Source organism: Prionailurus viverrinus, chromosome C1 (assembly GCF_022837055.1).
Source record: "Prionailurus viverrinus isolate Anna chromosome C1, UM_Priviv_1.0, whole genome shotgun sequence".
Classification (NCBI taxonomy): domain Eukaryota; kingdom Metazoa; phylum Chordata; class Mammalia; order Carnivora; family Felidae; genus Prionailurus; species Prionailurus viverrinus.
This window is the reverse complement of record NC_062568.1, coordinates 114,012,823-114,038,798: the sequence shown is the minus strand read 5'-3', so window position 1 is coordinate 114,038,798 and position 25,976 is coordinate 114,012,823. Positions and strand designations below refer to the sequence as shown.

The 25,976-nt window shown below is 44.9% G+C and overlaps 1 protein-coding gene and 1 pseudogene across 1 annotated transcript in view; one reads left to right on the top strand and one right to left on the bottom strand.

The window, feature by feature from the left end:
• The window catches only part of TTF2 (transcription termination factor 2), a 42,912-nt gene that overhangs the window by 6,882 nt on the left and 10,054 nt on the right, over positions 1-25,976 (top strand). The window contains exons 4-17 of the mRNA XM_047871191.1: positions 7,494-7,560; positions 8,414-9,370; positions 9,938-10,052; positions 10,395-10,577; positions 12,091-12,218; positions 13,409-13,490; positions 15,730-15,849; positions 17,215-17,365; positions 19,158-19,266; positions 21,774-21,958; positions 22,928-23,081; positions 23,348-23,439; positions 24,306-24,391; positions 25,016-25,152. Coding sequence (XP_047727147.1) covers positions 7,494-7,560; positions 8,414-9,370; positions 9,938-10,052; positions 10,395-10,577; positions 12,091-12,218; positions 13,409-13,490; positions 15,730-15,849; positions 17,215-17,365; positions 19,158-19,266; positions 21,774-21,958; positions 22,928-23,081; positions 23,348-23,439; positions 24,306-24,391; positions 25,016-25,152 — 2,566 coding nt within the window. The remainder of the gene's footprint in view (positions 1-7,493; positions 7,561-8,413; positions 9,371-9,937; positions 10,053-10,394; positions 10,578-12,090; positions 12,219-13,408; positions 13,491-15,729; positions 15,850-17,214; positions 17,366-19,157; positions 19,267-21,773; positions 21,959-22,927; positions 23,082-23,347; positions 23,440-24,305; positions 24,392-25,015; positions 25,153-25,976) is intronic.
• LOC125172731 (60S ribosomal protein L36-like) lies at positions 1,972-2,457 on the bottom strand (annotated as a pseudogene).

Below are 25,976 nucleotides of genomic sequence, written 5' to 3'. Positions count from 1 at the left end.
ATGGCAGTCCCGACTCCCCTGGCTTGTGAGGATTCAGTGAGGTCCTATGTGTGATGTACATAGTCTGGCGTTTGGCTCACTGTCAGTGCTCAGTAAATGGTTGTTAGGTTGGGATGTGTGGCTAACCCAGACAGCTTTGGACTAATTGTGTCTTACGTATATGTGAGACCAGCTAGCTGCAAAGAAAGGTCTAGACCAAAGATGGAGTTTTGAGAGCTTACCATTCACATTCTTCATACTAGGTGGATGAGGCTGAGAGTTGATCATTACTTTAAAATAGAAAAGTAAGGTATGCTAATGTTTTTCTTTTAGGCCAAGTCTAGAACACTATTACTGAGTTACTCACTGGAGGTTTTATAAGATTGTTTTAGGACAATAAAATATAGTTATACAGCACACAGTAAATTGAAAAACAAAAAACAAGCAGGGGCGCCTGGTTGTCTCAGTCAGCTGAGCATCCGCCTCTTGTTTTTGCTCAGGTCATGGTCTTGCAGTTTGTGGGTTCGAGCCCTGTGTTGGGCTCCATGCTGATGGTGTGGGACTTGCTTGGGATTCTCTCTCTGCCCCTCCCACACATTCTCTCTCAAAATAAATAAATAGACTTAAAAAACAAAAACCAAGCACCCCTGTAGGTAGTACAGGCTGGAAATTTTAAAAGAAGTACGTAAGCCGGTGGCTGATGACTTCCTTAGCAGACAGTAAGGGCATTTAGCCAGAACTCCTGTACTCTGGAAAATGACCTCAGGGAATGTAACCTTTTCTTCTGAAACCCAGTTTTCAGAAGAAAAGTTTCTTTTCCAGAACTTAAAGTACTTTACATTTTGACTTAATGGCGGTATGTTTAAAGCTTAACCCAGCTAGGAGACAGGAGCAGCAGAGTAATGGGGGGGGGGGGGGGTGTAAGCCCAGGTGAGGGTAAGATCTTAGCCCATTTTTGATACCTTGGCCGGTAGGTGCATTTATGTGCAGTTCTCCTACTTAAACACCAGATGGTGCCACTCAACCGGCATTTGACTGGCCCTTCAGCCTTGGCCCTCTGTTTATGGGCAATAAAGAAACAGTCACTCAGTAGAACCTGAAGGAAGAACTCTTGCCTTGCCTTGAATGACGTGGCATACCTTGATTTACAAACGTTGGACAACATCATTGAGCTTCCTGAGTTCTTGTTTCCTCCCCTCCTTCCCCTGCCCCCACCAACGTCTCTTCTAGCTTCTCAAGGATATAGGATCAAAATAGCTAGAAGTATTCTTTTATCACCATCTAGGTAAAACAAATTTTAGTTCTTTAAATAACTGGTTGTTGCGGGATGTTCAGAAAATTTTATTTTTTAATAACAATTGAATCTGCGTGTCTAGAAAATTCTTTGTGTAGGGGCGCCTGGGTGGCTCCGTCAGTTGAACGTCCGACCCCGCCTCAGGTCGTGATCTCACGGTTTGTGAGTTCGAGCCCCGCGTCGGGCTCTGTGCTGACAGCTTGGGGCCTGGAGCCTGCTTCAGATTCTGTGTCTCCCTCTCTCTCCGCTCCTCCCCCGCTCACGCTCTGTCTCTCTCTCTCAAAAATAAATAAAGATTAAAAATAAAATTTTTTTTACTTAAAAAAAATATTCTTTGTGTCGCCGGTTATTGGGTAAAATGGGCAAACAGCTGGTATAGCCCAGTGATGATTATCTGGGTGGGTGATAGGGAGGAATTTGAATGGGAGCTGGGCCCGTGAAGAAGGACCTCTGGTCCCACCACCCCGTGAGCAGTCCCACTCAGTGAAGCTAGTACGGCTTGTGCGTCGCATCCATTGTACAGTGTCAGGCCCTGTGCTGTGCACTTGAAGGAACCCTCGCATGTGAAGAATACTAGTCTTTGTGATATGTGTCACAATCACTTTTTTCCATTTTGCCTTTGTCTTATAATTTCGCTAATGGTATTTTTACCATATGGAAGCTTAAAATTCCCCCCCGCCCTGCCCCAAAAGGCCTTATTACATACACAGGGGAGAGGTTCACTCCTTCTTGACTGCCGCTTTCCTCCTGGCTGCCAGGACGTTGCTCAGCTCCTCTCTCTTCCTCTTGGCATGGATGTGTGTCTCCACTGTTTTCTGGAAGAACTTGAGAGCACTCTTGTCCTTGGGAGACCTTGAGTGGCTCTGTGACGTGCCCTTGTGTGGGGTGAAGCCCACACCTCTCGGATCATGTCCCATAGGGACATGTGTTCTCAGGGAGGCACCCTCACGTTCCATATGAGCACGTGCTCGGGGAGGCGCCCGCGGTGGTGGCTGTGCCTCAGCTTGCTTAGTTCTCAGTCAAGTCACCTTGTGGCCCTTGTCAAGGCCCATGGCCATAGGGCGGCACAGAGCCCTGCTGCTGCTCCTCACTGGCTCCCGCAGCCGGAGGTTTAAAACTTTCTTCTGGCCAGGTCTGTGGATGGGACACCTAGCTGACTCAGTCGGTAGAGTGTGCGACTCTTAGTTTCAGGGTGGTGAGTTCGAGCCCCACGTTGGGTGTAGAGATAACTTAAAAAACTAAAATCTTAAAAAAACAAAGCAAAAACCTTTTATGGGGTCAGAATTACCAAATCCAGGATTTTAGGTCACACTGAGAAAAGCCTTCTTCGCTTGAGGATTAAAAAAAAAAAAAAAAAAAAAAAAAAAAAAAAAAAAAAAAAAAAAAAAAAAAATTCCTCTCTCTTTTTTCCCCCAGAACCTTTCCAGTTTCATTTTTTTACACTTATGTTTTTGTTCCATCTTGAATTTTCGTGTAAAGGAATGAGGTAGAAATCCTGCTTCGTGTTTTTCCAGTGCTGGAACATACAAAAAAGTGAACCTGTCTTCCTAATGGCCTCTGACACCATTGGCGTAAGAGTCAGACACACGAAGGTTGGCGCCCAGCACGATCTGTGTGTGTTAGCACAAAATTGGATGTGTTCAGGTGCAGGTGCTTCTGTGACAGTAAGATCTACAGCAGGGGCTCAAGGCTGGTGCAAGTTACTGAGGAAGTGTGGGAACTGAGACATGAGCTTGGCCTTGAATGACCTTTAAAATTTGGATAGAGTAAAGGACAGTGTTTGGGGCTAGAAACAGAAGTGTGGCTACAGCAAGATGGTCAGCGAGAGTGAACTAATGACTGCTACTGCTTAACAAGTCCTTAATACGGGTTAGACTTTGATCTGAACCTTATCTTTACATGCATTAATGCGCGTGGTTTTCACAGTGATCATATGAGGTAGGTACTGTTTTGGTTTTGGCCATTTTACAGAAAAGGAAACTGGCAGAGCGGCCAGTCAAATGAAGTATCTGAGGTTTCAGAGTTAATTATGTAGTAGGGCTGGGATTTGAACCAAGGGAGGATGACTCTGGAGACTTGAGAGAATCCCAGCCTAGCTGAAGTGAACGTGCCTGACAGTGCAAGCCAGGGTTGGATAATGAACCAGGGGGGGATTTGCCTTCTGGTGAAGAAGAAGGCATTGAAGAGGTCTGGCCTCCTCTGGCTGTGTTCATCAGTATCGCTTATTACTTATATCTCGGAAAATGACATACTGCAGAAATTACACTCTTCATAGTGGAGTCGATATTTGCTTTCTCGGGGCACCTGGGTGGCCCGGTCAGTTGAGCATCCGACTTCGGCTCGGGTTGTGATCTCGGGGTTTGTGGGTTCAAGCCCCACGTCAGGCTCTCTGCTGTCAGTACAGAGCCCGCTTCGGATCCTCTGTCCTCCTCTCTCTTCTGCCCCTCCCCTGCTTGCGCGCATGCGCGCTCTCTCGCACGCTCTCTCTCTCTCTCTCTCAAAAATAAATCAACGTTTATAAAAAAATTTTGCTTTCTCTGTGAGAATGTATTTCCATTGCTTTCCTTGTTTGCAATTTAATAAACATAACAAAATTTTTATCCTAAAAACAGAGAAACCCATTCAGATAGGTTTTAATAAAAATGCAAGTAAAAACATTTTTTTTTAGCACCATGCCTAGAACTAAGTAAATGCTTAGTAGATGCATGGTAAGTGTGTTGTTTTTTTTCCCCTTTTTGGACTCCCAAGTCCTACCCTTCTGAAAGTCTGCAGTGGCTTGGGCTTTAAAATAGATATGATTTATGAAATGTTCTTGTCAGTAAAGATTTCAAGTACTTGATGCACTTGAAACCACAGCAGCAATTTATTCTTTTTTTTTTTTCAACGTTTATTTATTTTTGGAACAAAGAGAGACAGAGCATGAACGGGGGAGGGGCAGAGAGAGAGGGAGACACAGAATCGGAAACAGGCTCCAGGCTCTGAGCCATCAGCCCAGAGCCTGACGCGGGGCTCGAACTCACGGACCGCGAGATCGTGACCTGGCTGAAGTCGGACGCTCAACCGACCGCGCCACCCAGGCGCCCCTAGCAGCAATTTATTCTTGATTCACGTTGATAAGTAATGGTCCTGCCTAATAGTAGCCAACACTTTGAATTTTTGTGCATTCAGAACATTTCATAAATTTTATTACATAGTTCAATTATGTATTTTTACATAGTTGTATTTTACATAGTTTTTTTTTTTTACATAGTTGTATTTTACATAGTATTATACATAGTTCAATTATGTAATTATCCTGTTTCAGTGAGAAAAACTAAAAAGACCACTATGGGTTTTTTGTTATTTTTTTTAAATTGTGAGCTTGAATGGGAAAATTGTGAGTTTTTATGGGAGGGGCTGACCTATTTTCTTTAAAAAAATTATTTTTAATGTTTATTTATTTTTGAGAGAGAGAGAGCACAAGCGGGGGATGGACAGAGAAAGAGGGAGACACAGAATCCGAAGCAGGCTCCAGGCTCTGAGCTGTCAGCACAAAGCCCAATGTGGGGCTCGAACTCATGAACTGCGAGATCTGAGCTGAAGTCAGACGCTTAACTGACTGAGCCACCCAGGCACCTCTGGACCTGTTTTCTTTCTAGCTTGACTTTTATGTAATATCTGTCCATTTGGGGCCTATCTTTGCTTATACGTCCAGGTGAGGTATTGACGTCAGGGGATTGAGACCCGCTCAGGATTCATCTTGAATTAGGACTCAAACTGTCACGATTCCTGTTGTATGTCACAAGACTATTTTAAGATGTTAGAAGAAGAGCAAGAAATTAGACCGAAAGAAAGGAGAGAAAAAGGGATTAATGTAGGTAAAAATTGTATTTAATGAGTTAGAAAACAGCAAAAAGAGCTAATAAATAAAATCTACAAGCCAATTGATAAAGAAAAACAGAGAAGGCCCTAATACACAATGTGAGAAATAGTTACCCTACAGATATATTAAGACGCATGTGAAATGACACATGTAAAAAGTTATTTGTTGTGATATTGTTTTTAGTAGGAAAGAATTGGAAACAACCAAACTGTCAAGAGGGTTCTAGTTAAATGAATAATGGAACTCTAAATTGTGGGAGATTGTGCAGCTGTGTAAAAACTGTGCAGTTGTAAAAAAGAAAAATTATGTATAAAAATTGTATATTGCTTACATATATTATATAATATATATTATACATGTATTACATAATAAGAACACCTTATGTATATATTCTGGAGAATCTTGACGATATTGTTAAAAACAAGGTATTTAGAGGGGCGCCTGGGTGGCGCAGTCGGTTAAGCGTCCGACTTCAGCCAGGTCACGATCTCGCGGTCCGTGAGTTTGAGCCCCGCGTCGGGCTCTGGGCTGATGGCTCAGAGCCTGGAGCCTGTTTCTGATTCTGTGTTTCCCTCTCTCTCTGCCCCTCCCCCGTTCATGCTCTGTCTCTCTCTGTCCCAAAAAAATAAAATAAACGTTGAAAAAAAAATTTTTTTAAAACAAGGTATTTAGAGTATGTATACTATGCTATCCATTTGTGTGGAAAAGGAAATTAAGATTTATATATTTATGTTGATCTGAATATACATTTACAAATCTCTGGAGAGGCAAACAGAAAACTAATAGGAACAGATACTTGGGAGGAATGTGAACTGGGCAGATGGGGTACCATGACAGGCTCCTTTACATGGCCATTTTATTGAGTGAGTTTATTACCTAGTTGAACAATTAGGTAAAATTCTATTTGAAAGAGCTTATTTAACAGATTAAATGTTTTTGAGGAATCATTTTGGGGAAGGAAAAAATGAGTTGGTTCTATTTAATTCAGCAATACTTAACAATTCTGTACAAAAGGCAAGGCATAGTTGGGAATAAAGAGATCATATAGGATTATAGCCTTCCAGTCACTGAAGGTACAGTCATGCAGACAGGCAGACACAAGTGTAATACAACTAAATACAGCAGAAATCCAGAAGCAGCACAGTGGATGAGCAGGGAAGGGAATGTGGGAAGACCTTGCGAAGGAGGCATGGCTTGAAGCCGACATGGAGGGACATACAGGACTTTGACAGCTGGTGATGGGGGAAGCAGTGGGCAAATAGGGATAAAGAGGACATCTTTTGGATGGAGGGAGATGTGCACGCAAAATCTGGGGGCTGGAGAGCGTATGCGTGGTTTGCTTGCTAACGGAGTAGCGTGGCCATTTCTGTGCAGTGGGTGTGAAGGCTGGGTTTACTTGTACAGGGACGGTCTTGTATTTGGATGTATGTCTGAATATGATCTTTTTTTTTCATGGGTGATTGCAAACATACACAAAAGTAGGCAAGATAGAATAATGCAGCATGTGAACTTCAGCAGTTACCAACTCTACCCACTCTACCCTCCAGCTCTCGCCATATTTTGGAACAGATCCCAGATAACATTTCTTCTGCACGTGTTTCAGTATCTAGCTCTAAAAGATAGGGACTTTCTCTCTTTCTTTTTAACCAGTTGGAGTGCAGATTTCCTGTCGCTTCATAGGTGACAAGTAGTTAATTTTAATAGTTTTTGTTTGTTTAAATCAATGAATAAGGTTCACAGGTTGCAATTGATTTATGTGTCTTTTAAGTCTCTTAAGTTTTCTCTCCATTTTGTCCCTCCCTTGTCATTTATTTGTTGAAAGAATACAATTGTTTGTCACAGAGCATTTCCTCCTGTCAAGGTTTTCCAGATCACATCCCTGTGGCCTCGATCCGTGCATTCGTCTGTTGTCTGTGTTTCCAGTAAATTGATAATTGAATCTAGGGGCTTGGCCAGATCCAGGGTAGTTCGTGTTTGTTTTGGTTGGCTAGATTTTGTTTTACTTTATAAGCGGTATTATCGTTTCCTGTCGGGGATTTGATTGTCTCTCTTTTTCTGATTTTAACAGCCACCACTGATCATGTTTCCATTTTAGTCATCCTTTACAGAGTAAAAAGAACAAACCAGTACATGTCTTGGTTTCCATGACATCTCTAGTCTTTCACTTCGTATCCCTTATGAAGAAAGATCCTGTGCAGTAGAGAATTTTTAAATATAAATCTAAGAGTCACTGGCTTCAAGTGACCTTTCAAAACTGGTGTCAAGAAGTTGCAAGATGTTTTCTTGGATGAAAACTAAATGTATCTCGTTTTAATGGATTTTCACAGCCTTGATTATTTGTGTTTTGTACTTCACTAGATTGTTCTTCCAGTGCGTTAGAAGTAAGGCAGCAGGGAAGCAGTGGTGCGGAAGTATCCCATGGCAGGTAGGAATTATTCCTGTCTTCAGACCTGCTTCGTTAAGACTGTTTAATCTGCAGTGTTGCCTGAAAAGACTTTGAAGTCCGGTATAAACTGGTTTGTCTCCATCATACTGTCCCTGAAAGATCTTTTCTTTAAGCAGCGTGGGCCATGTCAGGTCTTTTAATTCAAAGGACTATTTGGTTATAGTGAAGATTTAATGATTTGCCTCCTATTTCACTTAAATATTTTCCGAGGTTTTAATTGTAGTCACTGTTTTCTCTAGGGAAAATTTTGGATTCACCTGACTAACTTCAGCATCTTTTTATGGACTGCTGACTCCTTGATGTTGGTATAAATGGGGTGTGATTCATAAGCTCCTGGCACATGAGAGACTCACAGATGCCTGGTGCCTGAGGGGCTAGGCCAGGGAGGCAGCCACACTTTCATTGGTGGAGGTGTAGCTTGAACTTGTAACCCTAGACTCGCACAATGAAACCTTCCTAAAGCCAGACTCAAAGCAAGCTGAGGGTATTGTGTAGGTTTGGGGATAGGTTCATCCAAGAGAATAGTTTTTCATGAGAGGTATACAATGTGGCTATTACAATTGCAGAAGCACTTGATTTGGTCACTGCTTGTCCTTGAAGCCTGGGAAAGCAGTGGTCATGATCAGAGAAGGAACCGAGTGTTGGAAGTTCTGTTCAGAAACTAATACTCTCTGAGTTAGCCACATGGTCTTTCCTAGAGGCAGAAATGGTCCCAGGAATGTTCAGAAATACTGGACTACTGTTTCCATTTCCTCCGGGGTGGTGGGGGGGAAGGCATTCTAGATAGAAAGCTTGCATTGATGTTTTATATGAAGATTATTTTGTCTTTTAGGAGCCCGGTTCCAAAGAACATCCTGTAACCCACAAGTGTGAGAGCGCCTCTGAGCCACTTCATTATCCTTCCAACCAGCAGAGAAACCCGTTCAAGGTACTTGACAAGAATCAAGAACCGTCTCTCTGGAAACAGTTCACCAAAGGTGAAGGTGAGAAAAAGATGGCTGACAGGAATCAAAAGGAAAAAGGAGATGTGTTCTTGGATCCAAAGAAGGAATGGAAGGCTGAATCCAACTGCTGGATGAAGAAAGATCTTTCCTCTGGCCTGGAGGTAAAGAAAAAACAAGCTGCAGGTCAAGAGAAGCATGGAGTGGAGAAAGAGTTTCAATGTGAAGCAAAGGAGAGCAAAGGGACGCACAGAAGAGACCTTTCTGGGGTTGAATCCAAACAGGGCCACGGCAATGAACTGAGAAAACCGTCCGGATCTCTTCAGGAGAAATCAAATGTTGAGAGTCATCATGTCCAAAAAACATCAGAGCCTCTGAGGGAAAAGGAACCCAAGCCTTTGCCTGGAATTACTCATGGTCAGAACCCAACAATCAAGCCCCAGACAGGGGCCCGCCTCAACAAAGAGCACTCCAAGAGCCGGGAGGCCAGAGAAGCAAAGGCAGGGGGTGACCCAAGCACGCAGTCCGATCACTCGGAGCCTCGGGATGTGCCTGCCCCACAAGGACCGTCTGCACAGTGCGCACCAGCCGCTGCGTGGCGCCCCCTGGGAGAGGGCCCAGAAGCGGGCTCCAGCCACGGTGACCGTGGGCAAGGTACTGCTGTTTCCCCGAAGCCTCCCTTGCTCTTTGACTTGACTCTGGACTCACAGAATGAGAACTGCCTTTCATTCCCTGGTCAGAGCATGGAAAGAAACACATCTGCCGCCTCAGGAGTTTCCAAGAAGGTAGAACCTTCAGACCCGGCAGCCCAACGTGTGTACCTCACGACACAACTGAAACAAAAGAAGGTAACTGCTGACCTGCCGTGTGCTTTATTTTTGTTTTTGTTTAAAAAAATTTTTTTTAAGTTTATTATTTTGAGAGAGAGAGAGAGCGCGAGCGTGTGCGCACCTGCTTAGTGGGGAGGGGCAGAGAGAAGGAGAGACAGACTCCCAAGCAGGCTCCATGCCATCAGCACAGAACCTGATGTGGGGCTCAAACTCACAAACTGAGATCATGACCTTAGCTGAGATTTAGGAGACGCTTAACCGACTGCACCACCCAGATGCCACCCGTGTGCTTTGTTTCTAAGGTCAGAGCATTGCTTTCTGTGGGCCGCAAACCAGTCGGATAGGTTAATAGGACAAAGGTTTTGCAGGTGGTTAGTTTGTCTTTGCCTAGGCTTATATTTTCAGGGTCAGTAGATCAGCTGGGTTTAAAAAAAACAAAAGCCCCCAAAAAACAAAAAAAAACATGGTTTTCACACATACACTTAATGGACCATAATTTCAGTTTTCACATTTTAGGGTACTTTAATTTGAAACTGTTTTTCTAACAACTGGAGAAGAGAGGATCTTATAGGAGGTGTTTTTCAGAGCACACTGAAATCCGTGAACCTCCAGGCTCTTCCAGACAAGGGTCAGAAGTTGCTTAAGCAGATCCGGGAGTTGGAGGAAGCCCTGGGAGCTCTTGCCCTCTCCCCAGAGCCAGGTGAGATGGGCTGTGCCCCAGAACTCAGGGTTTGCGTGAACTTTACAAGAGACATTCGAGAAGCCCTTTTGATAAAGAAGACACTGATTGATTCACTGCTCCTTTTGATGATCTACTTCTGAGCTTTTCAGAATTACACTTGTGATTTAGAAAAACTTCCTGCATTGCCTGTGGACTCCGCTCATTCCATTGGTTAAGAGACTTTCAATGCTGTGCCCTTGAGGTCTTCCCAGCTCATGGGAATAGAAGTGGTCCCACCCTCTCCTGACCTCCTCCCACACAGATAATTCCTTTGCTTTCCTCAACTGTAGCCTATTCTTTCCTTGTTTTGTTTTTGAACAGACACTAATGAGAAGAGTGACACTCAAGTACCACAGCAGAGAAACCTCACCAAAACCGCCACTGACCTCCCTCGCTTGGTGCCTCCCCTACCCCTGCAGGATCAGGGACTGCAGCCTCTGGGTTCTCAAGGACTGAAGGCCGTCTGCCCGCTAGCTGCTGGGGGATCCAGCGGGTGCTATGGAGGTAAGATCCCAGGGCCTGGCCCTGCTGTGAATTGCTACACCTCCAAGTTCAATGCTGCCTAGCAGGTGTCTCTGTGCCCATGTGAAGAGAGAAGCCATTCTGAAATTGTGAATTGCCCCTACAATAAAGACTGTGGTGCTCGCCGGCTTTCCACAGTGTTTAGGTTTCTGTGCCTGCCTTGTTCACGGGCCTTGATCAGTCAACGCAGTGGCCGGCACATGGGAATCATCTGGTAAATGTAAGTGAAAACTCAAACCCACGCCACCACGAGGTAGGCAGACCAGCGGGCACATTTGCACTCCTGTGTGCGTGTTAAGGCAGGGGAGAGGAGCGACGTGAGTCAAGCTGATGACCAAAGAGCCACCGAGAGCAGTGCCACCCTATTTAAATTAGTGCTTCTGTCCTAAACTTTCCAGAAAACAGTGATTCAGAAGTAACCGCAAATAACGATGCCAGTAGAGCCTCAGATATGTCCTAAGATGGGTTGGTTTGCGGATCAGGAGTTGGGCCCTGATGAGCTCACTGGTTAGGTGGGCTGGCAGTGACTGGAAAAGCCAAGGCCAGTTTTCTCCCAGCTGAGGACCTTTAGAGGGACAGAAAGAGAAAAGGAGAGAAGCAAGGAAGCAGAAAGAGGAAGGAAGGGGAGAAAGTCGAGGAGCAGTAGTTAACAGAGGGTAAGAAATAGGCTCCGTGCCAGACGAGTTGAGGCTTGTCTAAGAGGGAACGGAAAATGCATGTGTTTGAGTAGCAGGACAGTCCTGGCTGAGAGCACTGCTGTGAGAGCATCATTCAGTGAGCATGATGGTGACTGAGTCACCTGGACAAAAACGAAATTATGTTAGAGTCTTAAGGTGAGAAAGTATATAATACGTTTTGGAAAGCATTCCATTAAAATGGTTTATCGTTTAAAAATATTGTAATGTTTAAAAATATTGTAAATGTTAAAAATATTGTAACGTTTAGATGGTTAATTGCTTGCCGTTTATCTAGAAACCATATTTGGGACACCTCATCCCTGACACTGCAAACAGCTGAGGTGCGTGTCTAGCTGTTCCCTGTGGGACGAGGGAGCTAATACCGCCTGGCTCAGGGCGGTCAGCATGTGACACGCATGTCAGGGGCTGTCTCCCCCTCTGCCCGAATTAATATCCACAGATTTCCACTAGCTCGGCCTTCCCTGTTGCTGACTTCCCTTCTTTGTCCAGCCCCGAGGATCTTTTCTTCCTGAAATAACAATGGCACTATTTTTTCCTCTGCCACCTCTCTGAAGCTGGGGGGAAAAAGAAACACATCCAAAACATTACAAGTTACCTCTTTATTATCCTTTCTGTTATTTTGCCCTTTATTAGAATGTGTGATTAAACAGACAGAAAATGGGGATCGAGGAGCCTGGGAGGCCAGGAGAATTGAGAGGCAAGAATCTGTAGTCCGTGCAGATTGATTATCTGGCGAACCACGAATTGCCGGGGTGAAATACTTGTGATACCTTGAGTGAACGCCTGTTTGTCCCCAGGCCCTCCCAAACCAGATGGCCCTCACGCAGTGTGGAAAATCATAAGTAAAGCCATTGACGAGCTACATCAGTCACTGGAGTCGCGGCCTGCCGAGACAGCTTTGGCAGAGGATCCCCCCGGGCTGAAGGTGAGCCGGGGAAGATTCCTGGCGCGGAGTGTCCCTGCACCCACAGACCCTGGGTCTCTGCCCGGCAGAGTGCCGTCCTGGTGGATCTTTCCTACGGATAACGCTTCCGTGGCTTCTCTTGTATTTTCTCCTCCTGCTAAGCAGTGAGGAGAAAAAAAATAGTTTTTTTCCCTAAAGCCATAAAATTATAGAAGTCTATAGCAGTAAAAGATCCGTTTACGGAGCTTCACTGGGTGCCACGAGGATGCGAAGGAATTGCGCTCTTAGGGAACTAGTTGGGGGGAGTGCACATGCAATAGCTATAAGCCAGCCAGAAAATGATGCAAGAACAGAGGTACAGTGTGCATTGTAAGGGACCGCAGACAGTATGCAGCATACAGAGGAATCAAAATAAGGAGAAGTCACTCTAGGTAAAGAACTCTTCGTTGCCTGCCTATTCCGTGCCTTAAAGAAGTTGCAGGCTAAAGATTACCGAGAGGGTATAAGCCGAAGGCTCCATCAGAGAGGAGATACGGAGCTCAGTTATTAACAAGTGAAGAGCGAGGGCAGCAGGTGGCGCTACTGAGCGGGGCAGCCCTGGCCATGCAGCCTGGCATAGGGAAGCGGCTCAAGAGAAATGACGGAATCACTGTAGAATTTTGAGCGAGGCGTTTTCTGAAGATTGTTGTTGTGGCAGAGCACAGGATAAAGTGGAGTGAGAAAAGACTGGAAGGGGGTGTCAGTCACAGGGCTGTTGAAATTTAGGACTCACAGTGTAGATTGGGACATTGCCTACAGAGTGGAGACTCACGTTTAAAGGAAAATAAGGAAGAGCCATCGAAATGGCTTCGTCAGTGAAAGGAAGGTGGCCAGTCAGAGGTCTTGGCAGCAAGCAGTAGAAACTGCCTGGCGATCAAAGCAGACACACCAAGACTCTCCCTTGAGGGGGTAGGGGACGCTCTTGATAGACGCTCTTGATAGACATGCTGGCTGGTGGTGCAAGTCTGTCCTAGGCACACCAGGACATATGGTCCCCCTAGGTCAGAGGCGGACTCGGGGACATCCGAGGAGCAGTGAGCAGCCCCGTGACAGCTAGGATATTGGGAGGATCACTTCCAGACACGAGAATTGGAGAGCATGGAGTCCATGTAGTCAGGATCCAGCCCCTCATGAGGAATTTGTACTCAGCTTTTGATTCTTACCTCTATTAGGTCCCTTTGCTACTGCACCAGAAGCAGGCATTGGCCTGGTTACTATGGCGGGAAAGTCAGAAGCCACATGGAGGAATTCTGGGTAAGTCTGACATTATGATAAGAGACGACATATGTTTTGTAATTTTTTTCTCTCCTCTCCTCTCCTCTCCTCTCCTCTCCTCTCCTCTCCTCTCCTTCTCTTCTCCTCCTCTTCTCCCCTCCCCTCTCCCTTTCACAAGAGCACGTGTGAGCCAGAAAGGGGCAGATGGAGAGAGAGAATCTTGAGCAGACTCCACACTGAGCACAGAGCCCAGTGTGGAGCTCAGTCTCACAACAATGAGATCATGACCTGAGCTGAAATCAAGAGTTGGACACCTAACCAACTGAGTCACCCAGAGATGCCCCCTCATTTGACCTTGTCACCAGCTCTGGGGTGGGCACTATAATCCCCCCTGTTTACAGATGAAGAAACTGAGGCGCAGGGTGGGAAAAGCAACATACTCAAGAGGTGAGGTCGTGGTAGCACACAGTAGAAGCTGACTGTGGCTCATTAAGCAGAAGGAGAGTTCATTCTCTGGTGGCACCGAGAGTGTCTGGGAGATGTGGAGAGCCAGGCTGGAGACCAGATATCTAGGAGCATGGCCAAAGCCAAGTAATAAACTCAGTGTCCTGTGAAAACTGTCATGGCTGCTTTGCTCAAGCACCAGAGGAGAGCATTGCCACCCTAGAGTCGGAGACTCCTGTCCCCACCCTTTCCTGCAGAAAGGATGTCACAGGGAACCTCATTTCTCACGTTGCTTACATCTGAGTTGAAATCTTACGTGAGTTGAGTGCATGTGATCTCCAGAGCCAGGTCACGCTGCCAGGGCCTTAGGTGCAGGGGACCCTAGAAAGTAAGTTTTCCAGGCTCCGCTTTGGAGACTCCTCAAACTAAAATTTTCCAAGGGGTTCAGCTTCTAGAAAACATGACAGACGGCCATGATGGCTAGTAAGTGGCTGTGTTGGGGATCCTCAAGGTTCGATGATTTGCTAGGAGGATGCACAGCATGTGGTCGTACTCATGGCTGTGATTTGTTACAAAATAAAAAAAGTAGGGGCCTGGGTGGTTCAGTCGGTTAAGTGTCCGACTCTTGATTTCGGCTCAGGTCATGATCTCATAGGCTTGTGAGATCGAGTCCCGCATCAGGCTCCACGCTGATGGGATTCTCTCTCTCTCTCTTCCTCTCTCTCTCTCTGCCCCTCCCTACTCTCTGTCTCTGTCAGAATAAAACAAACTTTAAATAAGTTAATTAATTAATTAATTAAATTGATTTTGATTTGCTAGAAATGGAAGTCAGCAAAGGAAAAAGGCACATGGGGCAAAGCTCAGGGGATACCAGGTGCAAGCTTCCAGAGACCTTTCCCAGTGAAGTCACACAGGGTGAGCTGTGATGACACATGTAAGATGTTACCAAGCAGGGAAGTTTGGGCCCCAGGTGTTTACTAGGAACTGGCCACAGTGGCAGCTTCCGGCCTGTTGGGTCCTGAAATTCCAGACTCGCAGAAGGAAAGCAGCTGTGCAGCATAAACCACATCATGTGGGCACAGTTTAGGCACAGTGAGCCGCTCTTACAAGGTCTGGGAACGGTGGGAACCCTGCTTGAATTCATGTTCCCACACGCCAGCCCAGGGCCGACCTTGTCAGCGGGCCTTTCCCGGGATGGGGGTCAGATGTGTGGTGCTAACTCTGTCTGCATGGTAGCAGGGCCAGAATGCGAACCAGAACCCATGCTGTGACATTTTACTTCTGCTTATGTCAGAATGCTTATTGAAACTGTTCAGGTGAGGATGAGAATATTCTATAGGGTACAAACAATAAATTAGGTAAGTTCAGTGACTGGCATAATGACACCACCCAAGAAATGTTCATTTATGGCGCTCTTTGATGAATAAATGAAGGGAATGGAGAAGGACTGTTTTGAACGAACTCCACCTACTGGATCCTTTTGCTTTGGCGGAGTAAGAAATTAAAAAGACCAGGCAATACCACCAAACTGAGATAGATGTCCACGTATGCATCCATTAAGTAACATTTCAGCATGCAGACTAGCATAAAATCTAAGTCCTAAGTTCTAAGTTTTGCAAAAGTCACGGTAAGTGCCTTTGATCTAGATAGTAAACAGCCAGAGCTAGGGTTCATCTTCAAACACAAGGTGAAGGATTTGTCAGGCTTGGAAAGGACCTAGATCCACACCGGCAGCACAGCAAGGGCTAAGGTCTGCCAGTGGCTTCTCTCTTCAAGTGGAGGTGATGCTTTGCCCTAAGTAATGGACTGTCCGATTTTTGTTGTTGTTTTCCAGCGGATGATATGGGATTAGGAAAAACTCTGACAATGATTGCACTCATCCTGACCCAGAAGAATCGGGAGAAAAACAAAGAAGAAGACAAAAACATGGCATTGACCTGGCTTTCCAAAGATGGTATACAGATAGCCTGTTATTTCCTAAGTGGACATTTTTAAGAGTAGACATTTTTAAGCTCTGAAAGAACACGTTTGGTCATACTTAATTCATCTATTGGAAAACTAGTGTTAGACTCATTCCTGTGCCGTCATTTCTGATGCTAGATCTGCTTAATTACAAGTGGTCATTTCTCCTTTTGCTATAAACTTAGCTTGACCTGTAATTAGAAAAAAATTTATAGAGAGAGCCAAGGCGCTGCAAGGGCTCTGATGATTATTTCTGTTAATGTTGAGGACATAACCATAGGTTAGGTACAAATTAGTTAATGTATTGTTTTCTTAAGGAAGGTCTGTCACAACCTCAGATTTTAGCCACCGTAGCAGAAGCTGTTTTCCAAGTGTTCTGAAATTCCAGAAGTTTCCAAATTCTAGACAATTTCTGCCTTATCTCAACCTCTGTTTGAAAGTAAAATGTGCAAGTGCATTAAAGGTCCTACATGTAACATATTGGCATCACCACATCACGTGGAAGTTGCTAACGTCTGCCAAGACAGTTGGTGGGTCAGTTGGTAGGACTGTTATAAATCTGCCGTCCATTTGCAGGGCCTCTAATGAACACGGTCGCAGCCGGGTCCTGTGCCCCTGGGTTCATGCAAAGAGATGGGGGTGCAGGCAATGGTACAAATAACTCCATCCCTAACCCATTCCAAAGCAAGCTTGGCTTTTCTGAGGGGTTTTGTACGTACATTATAATGTGGATGTAATTAAATTACACTTTTCAGAGAAAATAATACTCTCCTGTGACGAATCCACTCGGGACGAGATAGGAAATGATCCTACCTCTGCCTCCTCGCCACTGTGGAAGCATATTGTTTTTTCTAGACTGAGGCCACGTACTGTACTTTCCCTCCTCAGCCTCTCTCTGTCTGACATTTGTACAGGGGAAAACATATACGTGTTTTGAGTTGACAGATCACCTCTTTTATTTCCCATTCTGTGGTACCCTGTGCGTGGAAGTAAGAGCAGCAGTTTGTTAAAAATATCGATTGAGGGGCGCCTGGGTGGCTCTGTCGGTTGAGCGTCCGACTTCGGCCCAGGTCATGATCTCGCGGTCCTTGGGTTCGAGCCCTCCATTGGGTTCTGTGCTGACAGCTCGGAGCCCGCAGCCTGTTTCAGATTCTGTGTCTCCCTCTCTCTCTGACCCTTCCCTGTTCATGCTCTGTCTCTCTCTGTCTCAAAAATAAATAAACATTAAAAAAAAAATTTTTTTTTTTAAAAAATATTGATTGAAAGAATGAAAGTGAAGAAAAAGAGGAAATGCCTTCAAGGAGTCAAAGACGGTTGAATGAGCGTAACGAGGCGCTGATTTTTTTCCCCCCTCAAGACTCCTCTGAGTTCACTTCCCGTGGAACGCTGATCATCTGTCCTGCTTCCCTGATCCATCATTGGAAAAACGAGGTGATGAAACGTGTGGGCAGCAACACGCTAAGAGTCTGTCTCTATCATGGGCCCAATCGGGAACAACGTGCAAAAGTGTAAGTGTGGGAATACGGCGGTTGGTGTGAGCCCTCGGCATCTTGGCTGAAGGGGCCTGTTGGCCTTCCCCGCTCTCCCTGGGCTTTGATTTAATCAGGGCTGATGATTTGTGAAGACCAAGGGCACTGTCGTCAACCCAGCATCCTTCACCTGTGAGAAGAGATGCAGCTTGTAAGAGAATGGTGTTCTTTTGCTGTATCCTTGTCCCCGTCCTCAACAGGAGCTGCCATATGAGGTAGCCTGAGGTGTCTGAGTTGTCAGCCAGGGAGCAGCAGCATTTCCTCTGGAACGACAGGATCTGCCACAGTCACTCATGATTGTTGAATATCTGTGTCCAGCTTCACGTTCTTCTTCTGTTTGTGCACATGCAGCCAGCCCAGTCTTACAGAGCATTCTGATAGACTATTAAGGATTGTGTGATACAGACTGGTGCTCTTTTTCACATATGAACCGTCTAAGAAGTTTTAGACTCAAGGGTTAAGGGTGAGACCTAACCAAATTCCTGAAGGGAGATGATCAGGAAGGAGGAATGAAAATCCTTCCCCATAGGGTCATTTTAGTCCTAATCTTTGCTTTTGGTTTTCAAGGAATTATTTTTTGGTAAGATTTTATTTTTAAGCAATCTCTACATCCAACGTGGGGCTTGAACTTATAACCCCAAGGTCAAGAGTCACATGCTCCACCGACCGAGCCAGCCAGGAGCCTCTAAAGGAATTGTTTTTTGTTCCTAATTGTGATATGATGGTCTGCGTTGGATACTTGCTATCTAGTCAAGAACAGAGTTGTTTCTGCTTCCGAATAATCTCCCCAACCTCTAATACTAGAAATTTGACCTCCTAAAGAACAGTGAGTTGCACAATTGGGGGCCTTCAGTCTTACAATACACCTACTCTCATGAGTGAGGGTCGCCTCAGCGGATGAAAAGTATCAGGGCAGCAGTGACAGGCCTGCGTGCCTTCTCCAGCAGAGTGCTGTCAGTGGCCTTTGTTCCAGATATTTATTAGAAATAAATTACACCTCACTTGATTTGCACTTTGAGCATATCTGGTTTGGTGTTCCGAATGCGCTAGTTGACAGTTTGGAATCATTCTTAATTCTTCTTCTCTGTGTGAGACTAAGGCAATGTGTAGACTGCACTCCCTCTCAATTAGGCATATCATTTTTATCAGAAGCATTTATGGACATTCGCCTAGGTGCACAATATTACGTTTCGTTGGAAAAAAGATTTGTACCTTTTGTTAAGAATCTTTACGTGTAGAGTACAGGAGAGGTAAACTCCAAGCTTACAGCATGTATTTTTGTACCCAAATGTCAAAGCTGGGTTAATGGGTTTTCAGAAATCCGTTATAGAATCATAAGACGAAAGATCAGCTATAGACGAACAATGCTTTGAGAGTTTCTTACCTCCCTGAGACGTCAGTGTCAGTCTAAGTCAAATCATTACTAAATGTTAATTCTCAATCCTACGCTGGTTCTGTTATTGCCAGATTGTATCAAGCTTAATATGATGCCAGCCAGAGGTTTTTCTTTCTGACTCGTGGGATGGGAACAGGGAGGCTGTTTAGTAATAGTGAGCAGGCTATAAAAATGATCGGATGTCAGAGCTAAGGAAGCCTAGTGAGTAAAGTTTACCCCTCCCAAACCATGTGTGTGTGGATTACAGACATGAGTTAATGAATTCTGCTGACTGTCCTTGCAGCCACTCGCATTTTTTATAAACAGGTCATCCTCGCCTGTTTTGTCAGTCACGGAGGAATTGTTTACTGCTTACTCTGTGTTATATCTGTGCAGACTATCTACATATGACATCGTGATCACTACCTATAACCTTCTGACCAAGGAGATTCCCACACAGAAACAAGAGGGAGTGATCCCGGGTGCAAACCCCAGCGCGGAGAAGGTGAGTCTGGGAGCCACCAGGGAAACTGGAGCCACACCTCACTCACCTGGAGTCTTTCCGCAGCATCATAGTAAGGAAAGGTACCTTCCTGGGAGGGCAGGAATGGCCTAAACATTCCATCTGCGGAAACAAAGAGTTCTTCCCTCTGTTCCTTCTCTTTTATTTAAAAAAAATTTTTTTTTTCAACGTTTATTTATTTTTGGGACAGAGAGAGACAGAGCATGAACGGGGGAGGGGCAGAGAGAGAGGGAGACACAGAATCGGAAACAGGCTCCAGGCTCTGAGCCATCAGCCCAGAGCCTGACACGGGGCTCGAACTCACGGACCGCGAGATCGTGACCTGGCTGAAGTCAGACGCTTAACCGACTGCGCCACCCAGGCGCCCCTCCTTCTCTTTTATTTTAGACAAACTCATCAGCAGTAAAGGTTGAGGTTTGGCACAGTATTTAGTTGCTTTCTTGGACTAATGGTAACTACGTTATAGTTGTAATGGTACTCATCACATGAATATGGGAAGCCCCACTTGCAATTTTTAGAGTCTTTGGAGTATATACTCTTAGGGGGTGTGTGTGTGTGTGTGTGTGTGTGTGTGTGTGTGTGTGTGTGTGTGTGTATTCACACACACACACATACACACATATTTAAAAAAATTTTTTTTAATATTTATTTATTATTGAGAGACAGAGAATGAGCAGGGGAGGAGCTGAGAGACGGGGAGACACAGAATGTGAAGCAGGCTCCAGGCTCTAAGACGTCAGCACAGAGCCTGACGTGGGGCTCAAACTCACCAACTGTGAGACCACGACCTGAGCCGAAGTCGGACGCTCAACCGGCTGAGCCACCCAGGTGTCCCGATATATATATATATTTTTTTAAGTAGGCTTCACATCCAGTGCAGAGCTGAATGTGGGGCTTGAACTCATGACCCTGAGACCAAGACCCGAGCTGAGATCAAGAGTTGGACGCTTGGGGTGTCTGGGTGGCTCGGTCAGTTAAGCGTCCAACTTCGGCTCAGGTCATGATCTTGTGGTTTCAGGGTCAAGCCCCACTTGTCTCCCTCTTTCTCTGCCCCTCCCCACTCACGCTCTTTCTCGGTCTCAAAAATAAATAAACAGTAAAGAAAATTTTGTTTTAAAGAGTCGGACACTTAACCGACAGCCACCCAAGCACCCTGGGGTATTTTTTATATTCAATGTGAAGACCAGTATTTTAGTACAAGTATTTTTGTATTAAGCCATTAACAACTGCCTCTCCACCTCCCAGGAAAAGAGGTTGCAAATAATAAGGCTACAAGAGGGCCAGAAGCTAAACGATAACCAGACAAAAAACCCTGAATTTTTGCTAGGACGGCCAAGTAGTCCCAGTTATACAGCACAGAGGCTTTATTGCATCGTTACCGTGGGGCTTTTTTTGTCCTGAAAATACTGTGCTGTTCCAAGAACTAACCTAGCCATATTCGGGCTAATCTCTAGAATGCTTCTCCAGTCAGAACAACTCTTGACTTCTTGCTGGTAATTAACGTTTGAGGTTCTCCAGTGGCTCCTCATTGCTTTCAGGATCAAACCGTAGTCCCGTTGCAGGACGCGGTAGACCTTGTATGAACTTGAACTTGCACGTCCCTCTTCTCCCACCCCCTGCGCCTCATGCTCACTTGTACCAAGGGGCGGACACCTGCCCTGCGCTGTCATGCTGCTCTCCCTCCGAGTGGAATGCTTTGCCTCTGTTCCTTTTCTAGGTTGGTTGGTTGGTTGGTTGGTTGGTTATTTATTTATTTATTTATTTATTTATTTATTTTTACCTGCTTTGAGAGTTCTTTAATCCTCTGGTTAAATGCCTCTCCTAGACCTTGTGCTTACTTACGTCATAGCACTCTGCACATTCAGCGAACGTTAAGGATCTACTATGTGCTAGATGGTGTTTCAGGTATTAGGGATGTAGCAGTGAGCCAGACTGAGTAGATTTTTCTGGCGTGTATTGAATTACCCAGCGGGACTTAATATATAAACATCATGCTAATCTGGATGCCTGATTTCCTTCCCTGCCAAATTGTGAGCTCCTTGAGGCTAGGAACTGTCCTTTAAGTCTGATTTCATATCTTACACATAAAAGTAGACCCATCAGTACAGTTCTAGTGAATTTTTATAAATCTGGTCAATATGTTATTGAGTGAGTGAATTTCCAGGCTTGACACCTAGTGTAGTGCTGACCCATGGCCATTGCTCAGAAGTGGGTAGAAAGGATAAAATGAACTTAAGTGAAAACATTTTACTACTAAGCATCTTAAACCGAAAGTTGGGGGCTCTCAAGTTGACTTGTTTATTTCTGCCCATTAAGAGTGTCCACTTTTGGTTTCTTCAGCTCAATTCTTATTTCAGTATACCTGATTTAAGCCCTCAAACTTGAAGGTAAGAATGGATCCTCCATACTTTTTCATATTTTCCCTTAACTTCTTGAAGACATGTACATTCTCCCATAGAGTTGATGGATTTCACTTGGGTTTCTTCCAGGATATAGCAAAAACACCTTTGCTTCGAATAGTCTGGGCTCGAATCATACTGGATGAAGCTCACTGTGTTAGGAACCCCCGAGTGCAGACTTCCACAGCCGTGTGCAAGCTAGAGGCCCACGCCCGTTGGGCTGTCACCGGAACCCCCATTCAGAACACCTTGTTGGACATGTATTCACTGCTGAAGTGAGTAAAACTCTCCAGGATTATGTCAGTGTGAACCGTGTCAGTAACCCTTCATACTTGTTTCATATCTCATGATAAAGTTCAGAGTGTGCCAGATTATCTCGGATAGCAGACGGCAAACCCGACAACCTTTAAAGGACAAAAGAATTAATATCCATGAGAAAATAACCAGTTGATTGATTGGCAGGTACAAGACTTTGATGACATCCAGCCCCTGTGTGTGAAAAAACAACAAGATGGATTAAAATGAAAGGAAACAAAACCCTCTTTCTTTAGTCCGATGAATGTTCTGGGCTTTTTCCACTTTAAAGCATATGTCCTAGGGTCAGGCCTACTATTTTATTCGATGCAAACAGAAAAGAATGCTGATTTTAAAGTACTTGCTTTAATTCAAGTCCGCCTGCAAGAGGATAGGGAATTTCTCTGTCAACCTTTGAAGCTTTAGGAATAAATTCTATCTACTGATTGCGTGTTTTGCTGTACCAATACGGACAATGTTAATGGGAAAATTCACATTTTATAATGTGGTTTTATTACTGACTTGGATCCTTTTGATATGTCTGGCAGAGCTTTGCTATGAAATTCACTGTTAAAAATGATTGAATGACAGATGTAAGAGAAAATCTGATTTGTTTCTCATCTTTTTTTTTTTTTGTAACGTTTTATTTTTTTATTTTTGAGACAGAGAGAGATAGAGCATGAACGGGGTAGGGTCAGAGAAGAGGGAGACACAGAATCTGAAACAGGCTCCAGGCTCTGAGCTGTCAGCACAGAGCCCGTTGCAGGGCTCAAACTCATGGACCGTGAGATCATGACCTGAGCTGAAGTCAGACGCTTAACCGACTGAACCACTCAGGCGCCCCTGATTTGTTTCTCATCTTAATGTGTTTCCTTGGACCCTTTTCTCCTCCTTGAACTATCCTTCAATACTTCCTTCCTACTCTCTGTCTTCTTCCCCAACAAAAACAGATTTCTCCGTTGCTCACCATTTGATGATATCCGACTGTGGAAGAGCCAGGTTGACAATGGTTCAAAGAAAGGAGGAGAACGGTTAAGTATTTTAACCAAGAGCCTTTTGCTGAGGAGAACAAAAGACCAGCTGGACCCCACCGGCAAGCCCTTGGTAATCTTACTTTCACGCGTCCCTGGGCGAGGCCAGGGAAGGGGGGTATCCGTATCCCTGCCTTGGCTTGACCAGCCATCTGCTTTGCTCTTGGGGGTCTCTGAGTGTCCCGTCTTCCTGTGAGGGGGCCCTGCAGCAGTCCTGATTTAGGACAGGGGGAAGTGCTGGCCAGGCTTTGACTAGGTTTCCAGTGTCCACTGTGGGGATTTACTCTCTAATGCTCAGGTCATTTGTCTGACTTCACCGGCTGCTTTCTCCTCCTCCAGGTGATGCTGCCCCAGCGGAAATTTCAGGTGCACCGATTAAAGCTCTCTGAAGAGGAAGAGAATGTGTACGGTGTCCTTTTGGCAAGATCCAGGTGTGTGCAGTGAGGAAGCACCTCACATTTGTTGTTGTGTCATTCCTGTCCCTGCTTGGGAGTGAGTCCAGGCTTGAGGAATACAGGATTCCTCAAACTGCATTTATGCTATTATCGATGAGTTTGGATATCTGTGTTCCTCCTGTTTGTTTGTTTTTTCTCCCTTTTTCTCTCACCACCCACTCCCCGACTCCCCTCTGTCTCATATACACACTATGTTCTTCATAGGCACTAGAAGCCTATGCAAGGGCTTCTTCCTTGCATAGAAGCCCTACAGTGTGGTCACTGTACACCAGTTCTATCTGGTCCTATGGGGCCGTATTGGGAAAGAACATCCCTTTGACCTTTGACCTGTTACTCAGCATCTGATCGGACTTAAAGAAACTGCTCTGTAATCCTTGTCGTCTCTTCTTTATGCTGTCTCTAAAACTCTTATCCTTCCCCTAAATTCCAGATTTACTCTCTCCCTCTGGGTACCTCTCACTTCCAGTGTGAATATGTTTTTTTCTTTGTAAACTCATGTAGTATTATAGTATTTATTAATAAATATAAACTAATGCTAATTAATGTTAGTGTTACATTAATGTGTTGTAAGTTAGTAGTAAGTTATCATTAAACATAATGTTCTATAATATTAATGTGTTTATTAACCCTTATCAATCATTTAAAAAATGATTTGGCTTTTAAAATAATTAGTTTTCATTACCTTTGGCCAGTACTTGCCATGAGCCTGGCTTTATTCTAACAGATCTCCCCTTTATAATTTTGCAGGGTCCTACTGCAAGCACAGTTAAGCAGTGACCATTGTAAATGTCTTTGGTCGTAGCAAACATTATATGTCCATTTTCTCTTTCGATCTGAGGCAGGTCAGCTCTGCAATCCTACCTCAAAGCAGGGCATGAAAGTGGAGGCAACCAGTCTGGAAGAAGCCCTGATAATCCATTCAGTAAAGGTAAGCAGTGGGACCCTCATAAATACATACAAGAAATGAAAATGTGGATTTAGAGACGGGACATTATGAATCCTTTTTTTTTTCCTTTTTTTTTTAATGTTCATTTATTTTTGAGAGAGAGAGAGAGACAGTGGGAGCGAGGGAGGGGCAGAGAGAGAGAGAAACACAGAATCCAAAGCAGGCTCCAGGCTCCAGGCTCCGAGCTGTCAGCACAGAGGCCGATGAGAGGCTCGAACCCACGAACCACAAGATCGTGACCTGAGCCGAAGTCAGACCCTTAACCGACTAAGCCCCCAGGCGCCACTATGAATTCTTGATCTGAGAGAGTCGATCTTAGCTAGGAACCTCAAACCAAGCCAACCCAGGCTGATCTCCATGCACCAGGCCTGGTGATGTAAACTTCTTTTCAGTTACTTTTGAAATCCGCTTTATTAAAATGCAAGTAGGTCTGCAAAGAAAACCCATGTTTCATTTGGCTTAATTGGTAGGGGAGTCATTTACAGCCGTGTTACCGAAACTCAGATCAGAGAAGTTCACAATGGCCTCCGTGAGTTGGCGATTCCTCCCCATATTTGTGCTTTAAATCCTGCACCGTTTCTTGTGATTTGTTTTCCTTTGTGGAAGTGGCTCGGGAGTTTGGGTCCGGCGGGCCTGGAGCCTCTGTGGCCGCGGACTCACAGCGGTCTGGCACCCCCCACGTACTGTTGACACAGCTGCTGAGACTCCGCCAATGTTGCTGTCACCTTTCTCTGCTGACGTCGGTAAGAAAAGCCCTTTGTGTGCATCTCCAGAGTGGCTGCCAGAGAAGTCCATTTCTTCTGTGCCGGGGTCCAGCCGCTGGGTCAAGGGAAATGGCGTTTTGGGGTGCTTCTGGGTTTTGGTGGGGCAGAAGAGAGAAGTCTTACTTATTTTACTTTTCACCGATTTTGAGATAATTCCCCTAGTATTGAGAACAGGTTTTTTGTTGTTTGTTTTTTTTTTTTTTAAGTTTATTTATTTTGAGAGCACAAACAGGGGAGGGGCAGAGAGAGAGAACACCCCAAGCAGGCTCTGCACTGTCAGTGCCGCGCATGGCACGGGGCTCAAACTCACGAACCCAGAGATCACAACCTGAGCCCAAATCAAGAGTCGGGCACTTAACTGACCGAGCCACCCAGGCGCCCCGTGAGACAGCTTTTACTGTTCTTTTTGTAAATGAACTTTATTTTAGAATGGAAAATGTCATTTTGTGAAAACCATCCATGAATACTTTGGTATTTGAGGATGCCATAAAGCCAATTTAGCTACTAGTCTTTTCTGCCTTCTGGTGGTATTGGGGCTTTTAAGGCTAGTTGTGAAAACTCGAGTATTTATATAATTGGAAAAGTGGCCCTCACATCTGATAGAGGCACGTCCATAATTAAGATGAGTGTCATTCTTTCTGAGGAGCTGTAGTAATGTGTTTTTTTTTTTAATTTTTTTTTTTTTTCAACGTTTATTTATTTTTGGGACAGAGAGAGACAGAGCATGAACGGGGGAGGGGCAGAGAGAGAGGGAGTCACAGAATCGGAAACAGGCTCCAGGCTCTGAGCCATCAGCCCAGAGC